Source organism: Gopherus evgoodei, chromosome 5, assembly GCF_007399415.2.
Source record: "Gopherus evgoodei ecotype Sinaloan lineage chromosome 5, rGopEvg1_v1.p, whole genome shotgun sequence".
Classification (NCBI taxonomy): Eukaryota; Metazoa; Chordata; order Testudines; family Testudinidae; genus Gopherus; species Gopherus evgoodei.
This window is the reverse complement of record NC_044326.1, coordinates 52,467,796-52,489,253: the sequence shown is the minus strand read 5'-3', so window position 1 is coordinate 52,489,253 and position 21,458 is coordinate 52,467,796. Positions and strand designations below refer to the sequence as shown.

General features: G+C 40.9%; 1 protein-coding gene across 5 annotated transcripts in view; it reads left to right on the top strand.

Annotated features, from left to right (window-relative positions):
- Window positions 1-1,019: 1,019 nt before the first annotated feature.
- LNX1 (ligand of numb-protein X 1) overlaps window positions 1,020-21,458 on the top strand; it is an 87,567-nt gene continuing 67,128 nt past the window's right edge. For 3 of the 5 annotated variants that reach the window (XM_030563989.1, XM_030563986.1, XM_030563988.1), the window contains exon 1: window positions 1,020-1,462. In XM_030563989.1, the coding sequence (XP_030419849.1) occupies window positions 1,071-1,462 (392 nt within the window). In that variant the 5' untranslated portion in view covers window positions 1,020-1,070. Of the gene's footprint in view, window positions 1,463-5,031; window positions 5,454-21,458 lie in introns of those variants that run through there. The other 2 variants (XM_030563991.1, XM_030563990.1) reach the window with 1 other exon arrangement.

Sequence of the window (21,458 nt, the reverse complement as noted above, 5' to 3'; positions counted from 1 at the left end):
AGAGGGTAATTAATTCTTCATGTTCAATCCCTGTTGCTTCTGGGACTGCAAATAGGGTGTCCAGATTTGGTGATGACACATTGCCTCTAGAAACTGGACAGAAACTGACAGCTATTAAATAAAAATACAAAGGACCTATTCTCATTTCATGCTGGTGTAGATCAGAAGTAATTCTTTTGAAGACAGTGGAAGTACACACATGTAAATCCAGTGAAGGCAGATCATAATTTAATCCCTACAAATATTATTTTCTGCCCCAAAGATCCATCCTTCAGATCTCTATAAGGAGATAGTCTTACTCACTAGTTGTTGTTTGAATTATAATGTTTTATGTCTATTGTTCTTTTGTTCTATAGCTGAGGCAATGTTTAGAAGAAGGGTACTAAAAGTTTATCAGTGCAGAAAAGTGCAGCATGTGATATGAGCCTAGTGCTAATTCAGAACATAACTATTTTCCTTTACATCTACTTTACAAGTGGCTTCCCATTCTGTGTTGGATTGGGCAGAGGGGGATAATTCTTAATGATATTTCTACATGCAGTGTCACGCTGCTCTGCCTTCACATGCTGCTGCTTTATCACTGCCAAGTTTTCCCGCAGGGAAAAAATAATCAGCTGACTTGCCTGCTTTAAACTCAGGTACCTTAGAGAAGTTAAAGTTCTCAGATTCTGATTTTATGTTGTTTTTTTAAAATGGTTTTTAAGCCTTACGTTCTTGCAACCTTCTCCCCTCTCCTCCCTATTCCCCCCCCCCCACCTCCCTTGCAGGAATACCTTTTTCAGAGAGGGGATGGTAAAGAACAGCAAGAAAAAAACATAAGTTATAGGGTTAACTCATTTTTTTATTTTCCTGCTCTAACTGTGCGTTCTTTCTGTAAAAATCACTACAGCATTTTTTTACAAGGCACAGCACATCATTTATGATTTATCTGGATGTTTTAAAACAGCCACCCCAGAATGTAATTCTTTGGCTTTTTCTTACAGGTTTGCTGTCTTGCAGAACTTGCTGATATTCTTCCAAATAGAGAGCAGTTTTTATTTGCTCTGTTTTGCATCACATCAGATCTTATCATGAGTCAAAAAGATTTGTCAGAAGAAGTGGAGGAGAGCCCTCAACCCTTATGTATCACCTGTGGCCAACCACATTTACTAGAAGAGAACCACCTGTACAGCTACACAGAAGAAGTGGATGATGATCTAATATGCCACATCTGCCTGCAAGCTTTGATCCAGCCACTGGACACTCCTTGTGGTCACACCTACTGCACAGTCTGTCTTACAAACTTCCTAGTGGAAAAAGACTTCTGCCCTGTGGATCGCAAAAATTTGATTCTACAGTCTTGCAGAAAGTCCAACATACTAGTAAATAAACTCCTGGATAAGCTAATGGTTAGCTGCCCTTTCACAGAACACTGCTCAGAGGTTTTGCAACGTTGTGACCTTGAACAGCATTTTCAAACCGGGTAAGTCCCACCCCTAACCTGTTTTTTGCTTGCTTGATTTGTTTGTTTGTCTGAGAAGGGACTGAAAGCAACAGTAACCTGAAAGGAGTCCAACACACTCTGCTTATAATGGACAGTTAATTTAAACACCGATTTCTCAAATTCAGCCCTGATATACAGCTCACTGTATTCAAAGGAGTTAAATTAGGGCTAAATTTGGCCCATTCATTTTAGTATGTTGTTCTTCTCCTCACTACAACAAACAAACTCAAATACACTAAGTTCTTTTGGGCAGTATCCTGGGGCTGGTCAAGGAGGATATCTCCATGGTAAGTTGTACAGTAAAAGTTTGTATTTAATAATCCAAAATGATCTTTGAGTTATTGGGAGTAGGGATATCTTAAATATTTTGAAGTTGCTATAAGGGAGGTATAAATTGCTTTCTCTTTCTTTAAAAGTTACCTATATATGAAACTGAGAAGAACTTATCAAGTAAAATGTTCAATTGCACTTCAGGCCCAATTTCAGAAATGACTTAAACACTTAGAAGCCTAAATCCCATTGAAAGTCAGTGGCTCTTAGGCTCCTAAGTCACTTTTGAAAATGATACTTAAACTCCTAAATTATGTAGGTACTTTTGAGCCCTTTACCTGTGACCTTCAGTGATACTATCCTGCTCTGTACCATCCGAGTATCTGGCCAACTTAGTATTGTTAAAAGTGAAAGACATTTTAAAATGTGGGTCCCCAACATGCACATGTGTGTTCCTTGGTGTTTATGCAACCATAATTTGTGGCTACATATTGGTCACATGTACTTCTGAAATTAGATTTCATTGCTCACTGTGATAGTGTCTTAAAACTCATGATTTAATCACCTCCTTTTTTAAATTTCCTGGTTCTGATTGTTTGGTTTTTTTTGATCAGCTGTGGTGTGTTCTATGTTGTTTTTAGTTTTCTATCTTTCAGTGGTTAGCAATGTCACATAAAGTTTTAACCTTTGGCCAATACTCTTATCTGAGGCATGAAAAAAGTATTAATAGTGATAGCAGTGAACTAACCATGGTACTCTGGCTGTATAATACTATTGCGCAACTTTGCTGCTCCTCTACAGTAAGTGTATTTGATTCAAGACTCTGTTAGTTGGAAGACTCTAGTTTAGGGGTCGGCAACCTTTCAGAAGTGGGGTGCTGAGTCTTCATTTAGTCACTCTAATTTAAGGTTTCGCCTGCCAGTAATACATTTTAACGTTTTTAGAAGGTCTCTTTCTATAAGTCTATAATATATAACTAAACTGTTGTATGTAAAGTAAATAAGGTTTTTAAAATGTTTAAGAAGCTTCATTTAAAATTAAAATGCAGAGCTTCACTGGACCGGTGGCCAGGACCCGGGCAGTGTGAGTGCCACTGAAAATCAGCTTGTATGTTGCCTTCGGCACCTGTGTCATAGGTTGCCTACCCCGCTCTAGTTCCACCAGCCTCTCTCTTCTCCACAGTTCATGCAATTTGTGTATGTATTTTGGATACCTCTCAACTAGATCTCAGTAGAACTGCTGATTGTGTAACTATTGTAGGCTTCTCTGAAGAGAAGCCCTGTCAATAAACCTAGCAAAGACCAAACACACACACACACACTAACCTGGTCACTACAGATGCCCGATAAAGCATCTACTAACATGTCATAGTGGGTCAGAGACCTAAGAGGTAGAGGGTAGATAGTTTTCATTTTCCATAAGATAATTAAAACATGGTGTTTCCTAGTCGTCATTTTTGAATTTTAATGAACAGTTTTTACATAGAGGCAGAGTGAGCTCTATTCTATGGAGTAAGTATAGGGCCAGAATTTAGGATCTCATGATTCCTAATATCCATTCTGATACTGTTACACAGTGTGGTGTGGGACAAGTTACTTCATTTTTCAATTTATCTCTATCCCCATTTTACAAATGGGGAAATGATGTTACTACCTAGCTTGCATGAGACGTGTGTTGTGCATGGTGATTTGACATTATAAAATACTAGCAAATATTATTGCGATGATAATTACCAAATGTCAGTGGCACTCTCAGCTTCCTCATAGAACATAAGCCTCTGGCCCACCTGACCTGGATCCATCAGAAAAGAGAAGAACTGGCTCAACAGCATGTGCCTACTTCCTTTCTCCTTTCCTGCCTGACCAAGCAGACAACTTCTGCAGGTGCTCCTCGAGGTTCCAGCTTGACAGATCTGGAGAGAGTGGGCCTGTGGGGAGACAGTATTGGCCAATCTAGTGCTATCTTTCCCTGACTCCTGAAATCTGTGGGCCAACCCAGTACAACTTAATGCTGAACAAGTCATTGAACTGGTTCCCCCTCTGCATGTGGAACCCACTCTCCTCCCTTAGGATGGTTCTATGGGCTGAGTTAGAAAAGAGCCAGGGGCTAGATAAAAGGTAGGAAGAAATGCAGAGAGAGCAGGGCCTCTTTGTGGATGACACTTGGGTGATCTACAGTTTTTGAGGGACAAACCCATTGCACTTTCCATGATGTCATGAGGCAACCCACACAAGCACGCCCCTCCCCAAAGTAAGAGTTAAGGGGAAACTTCATGAGTACTAGCTGGCTGAGTTTCCTTGCCCCTACACCAGAATGACCTACCTAGGGGACTTTCAAACCCTATATTTGTAGATAAAGCATATTAAATGTTTAGATAAAACCATTTGGTAATTATCACTACCACTCTTTATTGCTTGTGACTACTTTAGCCCAGTGAGGTGCAGAAACCCCACTTGCAGTCTGAATTCCAATCCATAATAGTACAGGAGACAAGAAGGGCTGTGTGTGCTTCAAGCAAGGAATCTGTCTCATCTAGGCACAATGCAGATTGAAATGACAGTGTTCTGTTTAGCACCGGCAAATCAGTGAGTGGGGTGGGGGGGAAGGTGTGTGATTCTGCTAATAAAGTAGTTTGATGCTTGTGGAGGGAACAACTTAAACCCAGACTGAAATCGCCACTAAATGTGACTGTTGTTCTCAGTGAATAAATCAAAGTGGATTCTATTAGTCATCAATGTAGCCATCTTTTGCCATTCTTGTATAAATCAGTCTCTGGCCGGTTCTTTTTCTCAGGGAGAAAAAGAAAGCGCCCTCCTTTTCACAGATGAGATCATTGATAGGACAAGGTGAGTTTCCTGTGCATTTCTGCTTGTGCTTAATAAGAGAACTTTAATTGTTTATAACTGGAATTGACACAAACATGCATTAAAAACATTCTCATTTAAAATTAGTTATTTGTATTATTTAAAAAAGACAGAGGAGATGTGTGCTGGGTTCATATTTAAATTACCTTTGCACAAAAACATCTAGCTGAATATTGAGAATTTAGATTGGTTATTGATTCCAGTTCAATCAATTAAGCTCCTTTGTGGGGTATTTTACTTTAAAAAGGTGTGGTCATCCTACATTGCTTGCTTTGGAGCTGCAGGGGGCGGGAGGGAGGTTCATTTGCCATGTTGAGACTGCTACACCCTTCTCTGATGCAGTTTAGCTCATAACCCATCTGCTTCTAGCCAGTGATGTAAATGTACCAGCTGCTTCTGAAGAACCACTCTGAATACTGCAGGAGGCAGGTCTCTTTCCTGTGCATCAGCCTGCTCTGCAGCATAAGTCACTATCTCGCCAACCATGCTGTGCTGTCCCTAAACCCTCACATCTACCCATCTGAAAATCAGATCAAGTAATCCTCTTACAGGTCAATGATTTTTCAGCATAGCTTCGTTTAAGGGATTTAAATTTGATTCATAATGTGCTACCAATTGCGTTGAAATGGAAAGGCTCATTTAGAAAGGGTTTGGCTGACAAGCTTGAAGTTCTGTGTCCCATCAGCAGGCAGAGAAAAAGTGGGAAGGAGGAAACCTAGCAGCAGTGCCAGCCCTACACTGAAAATGAAGGCTCTTCTGTTACTGGTCCTACCTTGGTTAAGTCCTGCAAACTACATAGACAATGTGGGCAATCTGCACTTCCTGTACTCAGAGCTGTGAGTACTCACAGTCGTGCTGTTGTTGTGGTCTCTGTGTGTGTCTATGTATTGTCTTTTAAATGGAGAAATTCTCGGTATGCAATACCTGTGTGTGTATAAACTACAAAGCATCTTGCCAAGGGCTTAAAACAATGCCACACACAGCCTGCATCTGATTGGAAGGACTAATAGCAATACTTCTCTAGTGCTTTCCACTTTTGAAATATGGAAGCAGCTGAGTGAAGCAGTCGTTCTTTCTCCTTGTCAACTTTGCTTTTCTGGGCTGGTGTTTCTGATTGTTGGGGTTTGTTGTTTTTTTGCCCCTTTGTCTCTTTTTCTGTTCATAAATAGACTCAAACAGAAGATGAGAGTAGAGCATGGGATCACAGATACAAACGTTTTGTAAATCACTCTGTGTGTGTTCTCTGTGTAAATCTGCATATCTTTGGTAAAACACCCTATCCCTGAGAACGCTTTCCCATACATAAATCACTTATGAGAGAAAAGAAATCCCCCATGTTTGTGGTTTTTGCCTATAGCAGAATGTTATTTTCTCTATAATATTGCCTATTTTGAATGTAATGATCCACATTTATATTATCTGGTGTGTTAAAAACATAACTGACCTTGCCAAAGCTTACAATAAATACTCTGTCACTTCATGCGTGGTCAATAAATGATGCTCGTTTAATTAAAGCTTAGACTTAATGGTAATAGGCGCTGTTTAAATGCAGATAAATATAGCAATGCATTATAAGAACATTAGCAAATATGGTCTCAAGTAAAATAAGTTTTATTAATTTCAACATGTTGCTTGAGTTGAATGAATAAAGTAACTTACTTTGCTAAAGAAGGATAAGGTAACTACCATTTGAAGAAGAATTGATAAGAACAGTTTTAATTCACAGGGTGTGTTTGTGGTTGTATTGTCTCTGCTCTCATACCAAACTCATAGCATTTCAGATAACAAAAAGTCCCCTTTTGAAATTCTTGTTTGATGTGCATGACAGCAATTAGAAATTCTTTATGGTGCTACTTAGGATTTCTATCTGCCATACAGTCTTTTTTAAATAGTAAAAAAGACTTAGACAACCATAGCCAAAATGCTAAATTAAAATCAGGATTGTGCTAAGAATGTTCATTTAAAAAAAAATAAATCACTTAAGCAAAGCAAGCTAGAGAAAATCAAGCAGAAACCGGAGCAGATGAACATTTATAATGGAAAGAATGGCATCTGGGGCATCCAGTTTCCAGGAAAGCAAACTGATGAGATTAATCAGAGCTTGTGTACGTACACACACACACACAGCTTTTTCTTGGGGAATTCTGGTTCATTGGCTTTACAGCGATAAAGGGCTACTATATACAGTAGTTATTCATCTCCAATTCACATTATCCTTCCAGCCCACAAAAATGTTAGTCATCCTATTTAGCTGCTCTTGTAGAGAGACATGTTCTTTGCCCAGTGGCTCTGGAATTGGACGTGCATCTCCAGTTATGAGTAATGGGAGATGTTCGTCTATTCCCCTGGGAACTGGACTGAAACACAACCCAGCCACAGAAGAGTAGTTTAAATAACTGAGGATAGGGTATGGATTGTGTGACTGGAGACTATTGGTATTTCTTTAACATACAGGAGCATTGGTCGGTATCTTCTCTCTTTGACATAGTTCAAAAGGACATCGGGCAGTTTGTGCTAGTTTTAGAATTGACTGCTGCAATTTTTCCTCTTTGTTTTTCCGTGTTGGCTACTGATGGATACTGCACAGTCAGTGACATACTCTGTTAACATACAGGTTGCATTCGAGGCCCATTGTAACATCTGTAGTTGAAAGAGAGAAATGCTGTTTTCAGTCCTGTTTAGATTGCATGAATTTTTTTAAGCCTACTGGTTGCTTTTAGGGTTACTTGGACACATTGTCCAGTGTGTGTTTCTGTATTCTTAAAGATTTGTCTGACAAATTCAGCATCAGTACCCTAGACAGTCTACAGGCTGTGTGGGCAAGTTTTTAACCCCCTGCTCTTTAGTGGGCTAGGCTGGGGGAAGGCAATATTTTTAATCCCTGACACAGACAACAGAAAGAGTTAGTCCATCACTGCATGCAACAGATCAACTTGTGAGTGTCAGTGGGAATTAGATTGCAATAAGTGGAAATATTATTCACTACCACATACACTTTTGGGTGCAGGCCAATGTAAGTATTGAACTTGGTCAGAACTCACTTTATTGGCATCATCTGAGGGGACAGGATTGGACAGGAGTGGCTGCCAAGGAAAGAAATTGGTGCATTCTTGAGCATGAGTTGCTATTGGTGTGAGGCTAAATGAAGGTCTTGTGAATGTCCACATTAGGCAAGAGCTAAGGAATGAAGCAGTCAGGAGACTCCCTCTTCCTCCCTGTCTCTCCTTTTCTATATCACCCTGTACTACCGTAATTTACTAGGTACTAAACTGCAAGAAAGCCAGGAAAGGGGCATTGAAGGTAGGAATGCCAGGTTTTGTTCTACACAACAGCAGAATGGATGATCTTTTGGGGTTGGAGATCGTGATACAGCCCTGATTCTCTTCTGGCCTCTAGAGAGACATGTTCTTGAGCTATGGAGAGGGATTGGCTGTCCTCTTTCAGCAGAGTAGAGAAGGAGCAAAGATGGGGAGAAGGCTATTGTAGAGCACAGAGCAGAGACGCCTTAGAGCTCTCCTTTCTGGGATAGATGAGGGAGGGGATATTGGCGAGAGGAGTATCAAAGGGGCTTGGGATCCTTCATCTGGGACCATGTAGGTGGGAAGATAATGGTGCAGGTGTTGTGGAAGGGGGGTCCCTAAAGCCCAAGAGAAGCATCCTCTCTGGGATTTCCCTGGGGTAGAGTGGGGGATATTGTCATTTTTAGCTCTCTACTTTTTTGCAGTTTGTTCAAATTAGGCAAAAAATATTTGGTAGTTACACGTATTCTCAGTGAGCAAATGTCAATCTCCTGTTAATGTCACAACCACTGAAACCACTTCCCCAAGGAGGATGTCCCCTCTCCTTAGGACACATAATACATATTGCTCTCATTTTCTTCCAGAATATTTGACAGATGTTCAATATTACTGGGATTTATTATTAGATCAGATAGCTCCATCCTGCAAAGAAGCCCTTGGGATAGTGCTAGAAGGGCAAGCCATGAAGTTTCCCTTGCCAAGTCTCCTTTCCATGTTCAGAGGAGAGGAGCTTGTTCATCCCAGTAGTGTGGGTAAGGTGTACAGACACACAAGCCCACACAACCCCTGACATCCATGCAGAGGGAGCCATAGGAGATCCAGGCCAGCTGCATTGTTTTGCGGATCCACTCCCTCTCCTCTACTTCCTGGCAAAACAACTCAATGGATAACTTTTTTGCACTTAGATAAAACATAGTAGTACTGTTTACAAATGGGTCCAAGAAGCTCTTCTGAATAAGGATGGATTTCTTATTCATTTGGAAACAAAACATGTGGACATCAATGTAAATCATGTAATAACATGAAGCCATTTTACAAGAGCATTCCTTAAGTAAAAACCATAAACTACTTGTGGAGTCAATGTAAAGGCATCAAAAAATCTGGCCATGACTAAACCTGCTAGAAATAAAATGATAAGAGGAAGGATGGTCCAGTTGGTGGGAATTACTTAACTTTTACCTCTGAGGAACTGCTTTCAGCCATGCAAGGAATTTGTTGGTTTTAGCCTAACTTGACCATTTAGTTCGGCTGGTTTGGCAGTCTGTGTGTTCAGTAGAGATCCAAGACTGGAGTAACAGTTGTCAGGATTGAGTGCTGTGTGGTAAAGTTTACACAGCGTCTGGTTTTACCCAATGCCATTAATCGACCAACTTCAGAGCACCAGTTAATTTGAACCCAAATATTCTTTAAATCTTAAATCTTCAGTTTTATTGCTGAAGTCATGGTTTTTGACCTGTTTCTTGTGTAGTGCTGAAAGTTAATTTGCATTCCTTTTTGCCTTTGCATTAGAAAGTCAAGAATAACCTCACCAAATTAACTGGCTTGGGTTTCCCATTTCATTTTTTTAGGATAACTATTTTCTTAACATTTAAAGCAACACTCTGAGCTTTATGGGTTCTCCATTAAAATTAGTCCTCCAAAAGTTTCTCCTTCATCAAATTGAAAAACAAACACAGCTGTCTTCTAGTTTCCTTGGATACATTTCATGTATTGTAAGCACAGTTTGGATCAAGCTACTAAGAGAAGGAGGGCTTCCTTGCATAGTGAGAGATGATGGTTAAAAATCATTGCACAACTCATTTTCACGTTTTCAATAAAGATGTTGTATTTGTGCATGCACATCTTGCCAATGCAATGGATAGGCTCTGATCCTACAAAACTTTACACAGGTGGGCAACTTTGCACCTCTGAGTAACCCCAACATGAGTGAACTTACTCTTGATCCTAAAGGTTTGCAGGCTCGAGGCCTAACTATTGCACTGGTTAATTTCTGCATTGTACATTTTCGTGTAAGTATTTGTAGCATTGGCGTTTTGGGGTTTAGTTCTGCAAGATGCAGAGTACTCTGGCCCCTATTCAGCACAGCACTTAACCACATACTTAACTTTAAGAACGTGAGTACCCCCATTGAGTTGGGACTACTCACATGCTTAAATATAAGCGCACATGTGCTTTACAGGATGGAGCTCTGATGGGCAGGAGTAAGCCCATAGTGCAGTACATACTGCATTCACTGTCATCTATAACAGAATTTATAAAGACAAATCCCATTCGCACATGGGTTGCTAGTGCATCAAAAAATTGTGAATGCCACTGACTGTGGACACACAAATGGCCTGGGTCAGGAAAATTTGTCCCATAAATAATATTTTTCATTTTTTATATTTTTTTTTTTCTTTATTTTTTAAAGAACAGAAATGTAATGCAGGCACAGGTTCAAAAGAAAATCATTCTTGAACAAAAAATACAAGAACCTTTAAATTGAATTAATAGCCCAAAACAAATTTGAATAACCCTATTTCCAGTGTACCAGAATTGGATGGATCACAAGAAAAACAAAACTGAGTAGCAATAAAGAGGAAATAGCTAATTTTTTGGACTGTGTTTGTTACCCTCAGATGTACTCTACAGTCTTGCAAAAGGGCTGTGCTGGAAAGTTGGTGACTTTGGTAAAAAAGCTCTCCAGTCCGTTTGGTCCTGTAGACTTCCTGTCTCTATCTTCTTTGGGCCCCCGCTGATCTGGATATTATCTTCTGGCTCTAAGCCCTCCACTTAGTATAAGCAGCTACTGTAGGATGGAGGGGTAACAGGGGCTGGAAATTTTCAGCCTCTTTTTATTTCTGCCCAACCCCTTCGCTAGAGCAGTACACCCTCCCATTAGTTATTGTTCCACCAAACTCCTGGGATCTCTTACAGTTTCCAGCAGCTGTTGTTGTCACTTCCCCCAGCTTGAGGGTGATGACCCCTACCTGGTGTCTGGCCCTACTCTCACTCTCCCTTTCATTCACTGCGGTGTCTCTTTCCAGTCCTGGTCTCTGCTTAGTATCTGTTCTGTCTCCTTAACTTGATTTACCCGCTCCTCCCTTGTGACTTACCCTTCCATCTCTACCAACACCACTCTTCAATTGCTTTTCTATTTTCTTGGACTTGCTCCTTTCCTCCCATCAGCAGCTCTCTCCTGCTGAGGGTGGAGACCAACAAGGACAGATGCAAAAGTACAAAGAAGAGGCCGGACTGTGCAACCCTCACTCACATTGGTAAGCATTTATTCACACAAGGAGGCCCATTGAAACCACTGGTGCTTCTTGCATGGAATAAAATGCTCACCAACCCAAATAAAGGTTCCAAAATCTGGTCCAAAATGTTCCAAATGCTGTAACTTTATTTAATTGGACTTAAAAAGATTAACGTATCAGAGCAATGGGTCAGAACTGCCTGGGTCAGAACAGCCATGCCATTCTATTATTGCATCCTCCTCTTCCCCATGCAGTGGTACTAATACTACTGAGCATCTAACCTATGCAAGGCCTAAATAGGCTGACAGACCCATCCATGCTGCATTAGTGGGAAATCTCAACAATCATAACATTGTGCTATGAGAAAACTGCCATTTAGGACACAAGCAGTGCTCTCTTAAATTGTACCTGGCTTAGACACCTGAGTTCCAACCACCTTAGAAAGTCCTCAGAAAGACAGACCGTGCATAAGTGGATCCAGCTTCCGACAACATATCTTGTTGTATAGTTGCCTTATCAAGAGAAAATAAATAACATTTGTGGGGTTGAGCGAGCAGACCCCAAACTCTGTGTTGCCAATTTTAGTGATATTTGATGCTTTACTTAAAGCCCCAGCTCCTGGACTAAATTGATTATGGGAGAATCTCTCTCCCCCTTTTTTTCCTCCTTCTTCTTTTTTAAAAGTAATTTGCTGTTCTTCATGGTTGCAGGACAAAAGTTTGAGAATGTAACCTCAGAGCTCCATGAAGGCTCAAAAAGTGTAAGGAAAATGGAAAGAACCTCAAATTTATTATTTTTTTATAATGATGTTGAAGTCAATCTCATGGTTTGGAAGCACAGGGGCTAACTCACGATTTTTGAACATTTCGCGTCAGCAGTGCTATGCTACTAACTCGACAAGACACATTGTTACAGACAATGCTACAGGGTAGGAGGTAGAGCAGAAAGGAGTGGCTTCCACTTGACACTGCCTTTTATAGGCAGCAGCAAGCCAGTCCCAGTGACTGACCAATGGCAGTTGTCCTACCAGGAAGGGAGTGCTCTCTGTTGGTGGATGGTGTGATGCCACCCAGTCATTAGGCTGCTCTTCAGGCCCTCCCCTGACAGTCCAACGCTGGTTCATATTGCCGGTGCCACTTTCTGCATCCATACTCCTCTGTGTCCTTTTAAACATGTGACTATAAAATGCTTTGAAAATCTAGAGTGCTATATAATGGCTAAATATTGTTAGTAACACAGGTAAAGGCCATTTTAAAAAAACAACATATTGGGCTAAGTTTATTTCTAGGGTATATTGCTGTTAACTTCGGGAGTTTACACTGTGGACAACAACACTTATCCTTTATAGGTTCCTGTAAATCTCTACCAGGGAATTTTGCATAGGAAGCAGGCTGTGGTATCTAGAATAGTTTAGAAGAAAATGATCAAACTACATTCTACCAACCGGTGCCTGTGTGAAACTCCCTTTTACCTCACTGGTAGCTGCAGACTACCATCTGGAAGCAGAATTTGATCTGCAGTGATGCTGTGTATATTTTCTCTGAGAGTTTCAGGAAAGGCTGATGTTAGGTTATGTAAAGTAATATACTCAATTTGCTCTTCATGAGACTCAGACCCAGTGGTTTTACTTTTGTGCCAGGTTTTGAGATGGAGCATGTAGTACACTCAGCAGTTTGTAAGACTGGGCCATAAAATAGAATTCCACAGGTAAATACGGTAAAGTCTTTAAATAGAGGCGAACAAATGGAAATCATGTAAGTTGTAAGCTGTAGTCCTTATGATCATTTTTTTTTTTAAAGAAAAATCTTTAAGATAATTGCTACCAGGCAAACAACTTCGGTTACTAATAAGAGAAACATATGGAAATATGTTGGCTCATTTTATAAAGCAGCAAAAGTTAGTGATCTCTGAAACAGGTGATCATTTTAATTTACATTAAACTCTCAGCATGATAGAGAGGGTTGTAAACCCAAGGTTGTAAGTTCAATCCTTGAGGAGGGCATGTAGGAGTCTGGGGATTAGTCCTGCTTTGAGCAGGGGGTTGGACTAGATGACCTCCTGAGGTCCCTTCCAACCCTGACATTCTATGATCTTAAAAAAGATGTGCTTCTGTTCCCTGAGCTGCTTCCTACCCCAAGCCCTCTTGTGTAGCTTCCCTGAAACCTATGCTTTATACCACCTCCTTTTGGTTCTCAGGCCTCTGTTTTCCCCCTAGATCCTCTGTTTCTTCTTTCTCTGCTGAACTCACCCCTCTTGGGTTGAGCTGCTCTCTGTGGGTTTCTCTTCCCAGGAGAGTCCAGCCTCCCCATTGTTGAGTTCCCTCAGTTTCCTTATAAGGCTAGAGTGACCAGATGTCCCAATTTTATATGGACAGTCCCGATATTTGAGGCTTTTTCTTGTATAGAAGCCTATTACCCCCCACCCCCGTCCCAATTTTTCACACTTGCTGCTTGGTCACCCTATATAAGGCCCAGATACCTAATGATCCTTACCTAGCTCAGCCTCTCCCCACCCAGGCCAGGAGGCACTAGGGTTTCTATATAGCAAGTGTAAAAAATCGGGACGGGGTGGAAGGTAATAGGTGCTTATATAAGAAAAAGCCCCCAAAATCGGGACATCTAGTCCCCCTAGGAGGCACTCATTCAGTCACAGGTGCACTAATTGGCTCTTACCCCCTGGGAAGCCCTCTCCCAAACAACAACATCAATTAGGATAAATACTTCTGTAGCAACTAGCACAGGTTTTACTTTTGGCTGAAGTTAAACCACACCAAGCTGAAAAGGTAATGCCATAATTGCAGTTGGCACAAAGCTCTCTTTTCATGAATTAGTTATGTTGGTTTTTGTGTAAGTTGTCTGAAAAGACTGCATTGCATACCCCTCTTATATATCCTGTGCACAAACGAAACCTAGGTTCCTCCCATCAGAGGCTACTTCCATCATCTCCTGAGCAGGTCACCTGTTGGGGGAGGGGACTGGAGAAGGAGATTGAGCATTGAAATGGGGCAGGAAATGAAGGGAAAAGGTGCAGGCTGGGTATTGCCAAACAACCCCTAAAACTGTCCCTGTTCATTACCCTAGCTTTCCTTGCGCTAATTTGCATTGGTGTGGTACAGAGGCAGGCCTAACTTGTGCAGCTTTGCTTTACTACAATTAACCCAGTTTATCACTGACCTTGGCAGTATGATAAGGATGATATTTTAATCTTGAGATCTTTCTCTGATGAACAGGGCAGAATTCTGCTATCTTGCAACACTAAGGATCAACATTCTGTCCCCAATATTTATGCCTCAATATAAGGTAAATACTACTCAATAAATATTTCCGGTCCCCTGCAGGTGTGTCCCTCTTACAGTAATGAAACAGAGTGGGGAGGGATGGATGTGTGTGTTGGGACCCCATGACCTTTTTGTAGAATCTGCCTTCAAGCTTGTAGCTCAGCAGAACAGCTGTTCCGTTTAGTGACCACCTCTGTGAGTAGTTCTATCTTTCAGGGTTTAGAATTGATTTTCAGCATCTTGACGTGTGAGTGAATATCCAAACTGTTCCCCTTGAGCTACAGGCTGACTGTATGTGCAAAGACGCCAACAGCACCAAATACAGAGGTGGAGACTTTATACCAACATAAGTAGCAACATCAGGTTAATAAAGTAGAAAGTATGTTTGGGGTTCATTAGAGATTCACTTTTGTAAATGAGGCATAATTTGGCCCCTTCTGCTGAATCAGCACTATGGTGGAAATATTCTGTATCACTGGGCTTGCCAGGGTTAAATTTTTTTAATCATTTTGATGGATAATACTGCTGTTTATTTTCAACTAGCTTAGACTTTTATCAATTTAAATGTTCACAGTTGAGAGAAATTATGGAGCAGCCAATGTCACGACAATATGCAAAGTAAATATCCTTAAATCAAACTCTAATAAGGGTCCAAACAGCATTTTTCTTACTATACCTATCCATAAATTTCGATTGTTATTGATGGAAATATTTTTTGACAGTTTGTATATGTATGGTGAAATTGACACTTACTGATAAAAATCTAATCCTTCCAAGCCTACATATTAGTAAAAAAGATGTAATATGGTGATTCGTGTATTTTAATCACAAAAGGATTTGAGTCCTGTAGCTGCGTTTTGTTCTAGATGATAGATCAAAGAATAGGAAATCAGTTTTTTTGAATCACTAAGCCAAATTCGTCCCTGCACCTCGGTGGACTTATATCAAGGATGAATTTGGCTTATCATAGAATTTGCTTTTCATAGAAATGTAGGGCTGGAAAGGACCTCAGTAGGTAATCTAGTCCAGCCCTCTGCTCTGTGACTATGCCTAGAATGTACTGTCTGACTCATTGGCTGTTTTGACAACTGATGCAAAATGTAGAAAAAAAACACAATCAGGAACATGCTGCTGGAAAGGCTTGAGATTAAAAAGTACTACTATACAGAAGGAGCATGATTAAGATACCATAAACTCATCTGTTATAACCGATCATCCTGTGACAAAGTGTATGGAACCCACTGTAGCTAAGTTAGATTTAAGGGACTTGTTATCCAAATATTTATCTTTCCTCTATGTTGCATAGAGTTGGGTTTTTGGATTATTTTGGTAATACTTTAAACCTCACTGACAGATTATGTCCTGCCTTCCCCAAGATCATAGGCAGTCAGGCACTGTACCTATCATCAGGAAGAGTATTGCCTTTAACCACTGTAGCCAGGAGGCATATGTTCTCTTTTTCCTGTGCCAAGCCTGAGCTACTAGGCTTGACATGAGGGAGGTCTGTGGGGTCAAGATGGGAGTGGAGGAAATCAGTCCTTTTTTCTCCCAGGTTCTAGAGAAGCAGTAGAGTTGCTGCATGACTGCCACTGCTGTCAGAGCACAGAATTAGCATTCCCAGTCAGAGTAGAATCATAGAATATCAGAGTTGGAAGGAACCTCAAGAGGTCATCTAGTCCAAACCCCTGCTCAGAGCAAGACAAGCCCCAGACAGATTTTTGCCCCAGATCCCTAAATGGTCCCCTCAAGGATTGAACTCACAACCCTGGATTTAGCAGGCCAATGCTCAAACCACTGAGTTATCCTTCACCTCATAAGTAAGTAGTCTTTGTCCATCGGGTGCAATGGGCAGTGGATCCATGCACTATCCTGTTCCCACCCTGCCTTGGTCCACTTCCCAGTATGTCTTATGACTTACTGTATACGAGTAGCTGAAAGGCCATCCTGTTGCATGAGTGTGGCAGGTGGACCAAGTAATCCACCATCTGTGCAGTCTTTCTCCCTCATACAATCAATAAAATTGCTCATAGACTCATAAACTCTAGGACTGGAAGGGACCTTGAGAGGTCATCAAGTCCAGTCCCCTGCCCTCATGGCAGGACCAAATACTGTCTGGACCATCCCGGATAGACATTTATCTAACTTACTCTTAAATATCTCCAGAGATGGAGATTCCACAACCTCCTTAGGCAATTTATTCCGGTGTTTAATTACCCTGACAGTTAGGAACTTTTTCCTAATGTCCAACCTAAATCTCCCTTGCTGCAGTTTAAGCCCATTGCTGCTGCTTCTATCCTTAGAGGCTAAGGTGAACAAGTTCTCTCCCTCCTCCTGATGACACCCTTTTAGATACCTGAAAACTGCTATCATGTCCCCTCTCAGTCTTCTTTTCCAACCTAAATAAACCCAATTCTTTCAGCCTTCCTTCATAGGTCATGTTCTCAAGACCTTTAATCATTCTTGTTGCTCTTCTCTGGACCCTCTCCAATTTCTCCACATCTTTCTTGAAATGCGGTGCCCAGAACTGGACACACTCCAGTTGAGGCCTAACCAGCGCAGAGTAGAGCGGAAGAATGACTTCTCGTGTCTTGTTTACAACACACCTGTTAATGCATCCCAGAATCACGTTTGCTTTTTTTGCAACAGTATCACACTGTTGACTCATATTTAGCTTGTGGTCCACTATGACCCCTAGATCTCTTTCTGCCATACTCCTTCCTAGACAGTCTCTTCCCATTCTGTATGTGTGAAACTGATTGTTCCTTCCTAAGTGGAGCACTTTGCATTTGTCTTTATTGAACTTCATCCGGTTTACCTCAGACCATTTCTCCAATTTGTCCAGATCATTTTGAATTTTGACCCTGTTCTCCAAAGCAGTTGCAATCCCTCCCAGTTTGGTATTGTCTGCAAACTTAATAAGCATACTTTCTATGCCAACATCTAAGTCGTTGTTGAAGATATTGAACAGAGCCGGTCCCAAAACAGACCCCTGCAGAACTCCACTTATTATACCTTTCCAGCAGGATTGGGATCCATTAATAACTACTCTCTGAGTGCGGTTATCCAGCCAGTTATGCACCCACCTTATAGTAGCCCCATCTAAATTGTATTTGCCTAGTTTATTGATAAGGATATCATGCAAGACCGTATCAAATGCCTTACTAAAGTCTAGGTATACCACATCCACCACTTCTTCCTTATCCACAAGACTCATTATCCTATCAAAGAAAGCTATCAGATTGGTTTGACACAATTTGTTATTTACAAATCCATGCTGGCTATTCCCTATCACCTTACCACCTTCCAAGTGTTTGCAGATGATTTCTTTAATTACTTGCTCCATTATCTTCCCTGGCACAGAAGTTAAACTAACTGGTCTGTAGTTTCCTGGGTTGTTTTTATTTCCCTTTTTATAGATGGGCACTATATTTGCCCTTTTCCAATCTTCTGGAATCTCTCCCGTCTCCCATGACTTTCCAAAGATAATAGCTAGAGGCTCAGATATCTCCTCTATTAACTCCTTGAGTATTCTAGGATGCATTTCATCAGGCCCTAGTGACTTGCAGGCATCTAACTTTTCTAAGTGATTTTTAACTTGCTCTTTTTTTTTAATTTTATCTTCTAAACCTACCCCCTTCCCATTAGCATTCACTATGTTAGACGTTCCTTCAGACTTCTCAGTGAAGACCGAAACAAAGTCATTAAGCATCTCTGACATTTCCAAGTTTCCTGTTACTGTTTCTCCCTCCTCACTGAGCAGTGGGCCTACCCTGTCCTTGGTCTTCCTCTTGCTTCTAATGTATTGATAAAAAGTCTTCTGGTTTCCCTTTATTCCCATAGCTAGTCTGAGCTCATTTTGTGCCTTTACCTTTCTAATCTTGCCCCTGCATTCCTGTGTTGTTTGCCTATATTCATCCTTTGTAATCTGACCTAGTTTCCATTTTTTATGACGCCTTTTTATTTTGTAGGTCATGCAAGATCTCGTGGTTAAGCCAAGGTGGTCTTTGGCCACATTTTCTATCTTTCCTACCCATTGGAATAGCTTGCTTTTGGGCCCTTAATAGTGTCCCTTTGAAAAACTGCCAACTCTCCTCAGTTGTTTTTCCCCTCAGTCTTGATTCCCATGGGACCTTACCTATCAGCTCTCTGAGCTTACCAAAATCTGACTTCCTGAAATCCATTGTCTCTATTTTGCTGTACTCCCTTCTACCCTTCCTTAGAATTGCAAACTCTATGATTTCATGATCACTTTCACCCAGGCTTCCTTCTACTTTCAAATTCTCAACAAATTCCTCCCTATTTGTTAAAATCAAGTCTAGAACATCTTCCCCCCCAGTAGTTTTTTCAACCTTCTGAAATAAAAAGTTGCCTGCAATGCAGTCCAGGAACTTTATTGGATAGTCTGTGCCCTGCGGTGTTATTTTCCCAACATATTTCTGGATAGTTGAAGTCCCCCATCACCACCAAATCTTGGGCTTTGGATGATTTTGTTAGCTGTTTAAAAAAAGCCTCTTCCACCTGGTTAGGTGGCCTGTAGTAGACTCCTAGCATGACATCACCCCTTTTTTTTTTTTTTTTACCCCTTTTATCCTAACCCAGAGACTCTCAACACTTCCGTCTCCCATGTCCATCTCCACCTCAGTCCAAGTGTGTACATTTTAATATATAAGGCAACACCTCCTCCCTTTTTCCCATGTCTATCCTTCCTGAGCAAACTATACCCATCCACACCAACATTCCAATCATGTGTATTATCCCACCAAGTTTCAGTGATGCCAGCAATGTCATAGTTGTATTTATTTATTAGCACTTCCAGTTCTTCCTGCTTATTACTCATACTTCTTGCTGCTTGCTTACTAGCTGTAGCACAAGAGCGGTGATGACTTGAGTTACATCTGATATCACAGGGATCTAGGATTCTTGGCATGGCATAGAGACATGTCTTACTGTAGCTGTACAGCACATGAGTGTAATTTGTGAAGTCAAAACGTCTAGGAACTCAAAAACTGGATGGTAACAGACAGCAAAACCTAGTGGTGATTCAACCTGGTGATACTCTGAACAAAAAGAGCTCTCTCAACCATGCTTGTAGCTGTTTCCATCACTTCACATTATTTTAACCGCTTAGTTAATGTCCCAAGGCGAGTGGTGGAGGCTTCCTCACTTGGGACTTTTTAAGCTAGGCTATATGAAATGCTACAAACTGTACCCTATTGAACAATCTTGTATGGACAGGAGATGGCCTGGATGATCCAATAGGTCTTTTTCATTGGTAACTTCTGTAATTCACAGGCAGCCCATTGAAGGCAATGAGTACACTGTGCTCCTATTAGGTGGTGGTGAATGTTTGGGCTGAAACTTATGAGTAAGAAGTAAGAAGATTGTTCTGCTTAATATTCTTAATAGATGCCGGAGCTCTTAGCGATGAGTTAAATTACATGCAGAAAAGCACACACAATGTGTACAGCTCTTGTTGTAATGCAACAGTTCACAGAACTGATTCTGCAGTAGCATTCTGTGAAACAGGAATCTCAAGAGGTAGGTGTGACTTGCGCTGGCCAACACCCAAAAAGGGATCACCAGTAATGTTGGTTTAAACTCTTGGCAAGTATCTCACTAGTGTACTAATATCCAATTAATAGTTACAACAACCACCATTAAGATTGCACTACTAGAGTCTTCATAAAAAAGAGAGTACAATTATCTTCCCTAAGAATAGCATGAGTGCAGTGTTTAATTATCTTGCTATTGGCACTACTGTGGTTATTTTATCATTGGAACCCATTTGGCGAGGGAGGGAGATTGGACGTGCAATCCACTTTACATTTAATTGTTTGCATAAGTACCTGGGGGGCGATTGTATTAATATGTGTAGCTAGTTCAAATTAGGAGGGGCCATTTTGGGTGCCCCAGGATTGTTGGTACACAGCAGCTTTCTGGCCATGCCCTCTTCATGAAGGGCTATAGAAGATGGCTATGCCAGCTCTACATCACCTGCTGACCCTCTGTTCTGCTGGTTTTTCAGCTACTATGCATTGTCGTGAGCCAAAGATCTGTCCCTAGGAATCTATAAGTATTTCCTTTGGTGCTGTGTTTTAATTGTCTGCAGTCCCCTATTTGATGTAGTCTCTATGTACATTTTACTTATCTTGGTCATTTCCAGGGGCTTTGAGCGCACATAGCTTCTAAGGGAGGTTTTCTGCTTCCAATTTCTCCCCATAGAAGAGATTGAATTCCAGTGCATTCTTATTTTATCCTTCCAAGGCATGAGCATAATGAGATCGGACAGTAATGGTTGCTACATTTCACATTTTTGTGCTGTGTCTCCAGCAGTCTAAGCATCTGTAGGTTTGAAGGCACGTACAGTCATAGTCTTTGAATTCAGAATAAATCAGATGAGAACAGAGCTAAACAGGACAGAGCAATTAATAAGATGTATAGCGCCCATCTAAACATGCATTTAATACATGTAAAGCCTCATGGATCTGGCTTTTTCAGACTTGAAGCCTGACTAATAGTAATGTGACCTGAATGAAGAAAGGAAATTTGTAAAGGGAGGTTTAGACCAAATGACTTTTTTGTACAGTTGAACCATAAGCCATACTAGACACTTTTGGAAAGCTTCCCCCAGTTCCTCCCCTCCCCCATCCAATGTCAGCTAACACTGCGTTTCATCCCTTGTGCTCATTTTGCAGCAGTATTATGGAGTGCTTGTCCTAGAAGCTATTAAAAAATGCTTTTTAAAGATTTGTGATAGTCTCTTTGCTTAGTGTTAAAGTCAACTAATTGTTCTGTACTTGATGTCACCTTGATGCAAATTTTGTTCTGTACTTGATGTCACCTCAGTTATTTCAAATTCTCAATAAATATAAACAACTAAAAAAATCCTAGCATGATTCTGGACCTAGTAGTGCTTTGAGGCACTAGGATAGCTGGTAGTCAACAGACCAAAGATTTCTACTTTACTGATAGAGCCTGATTTGTATGCATGCTGTTTAAGGGCAACAGGGTTAAATAATATTTAGCAGT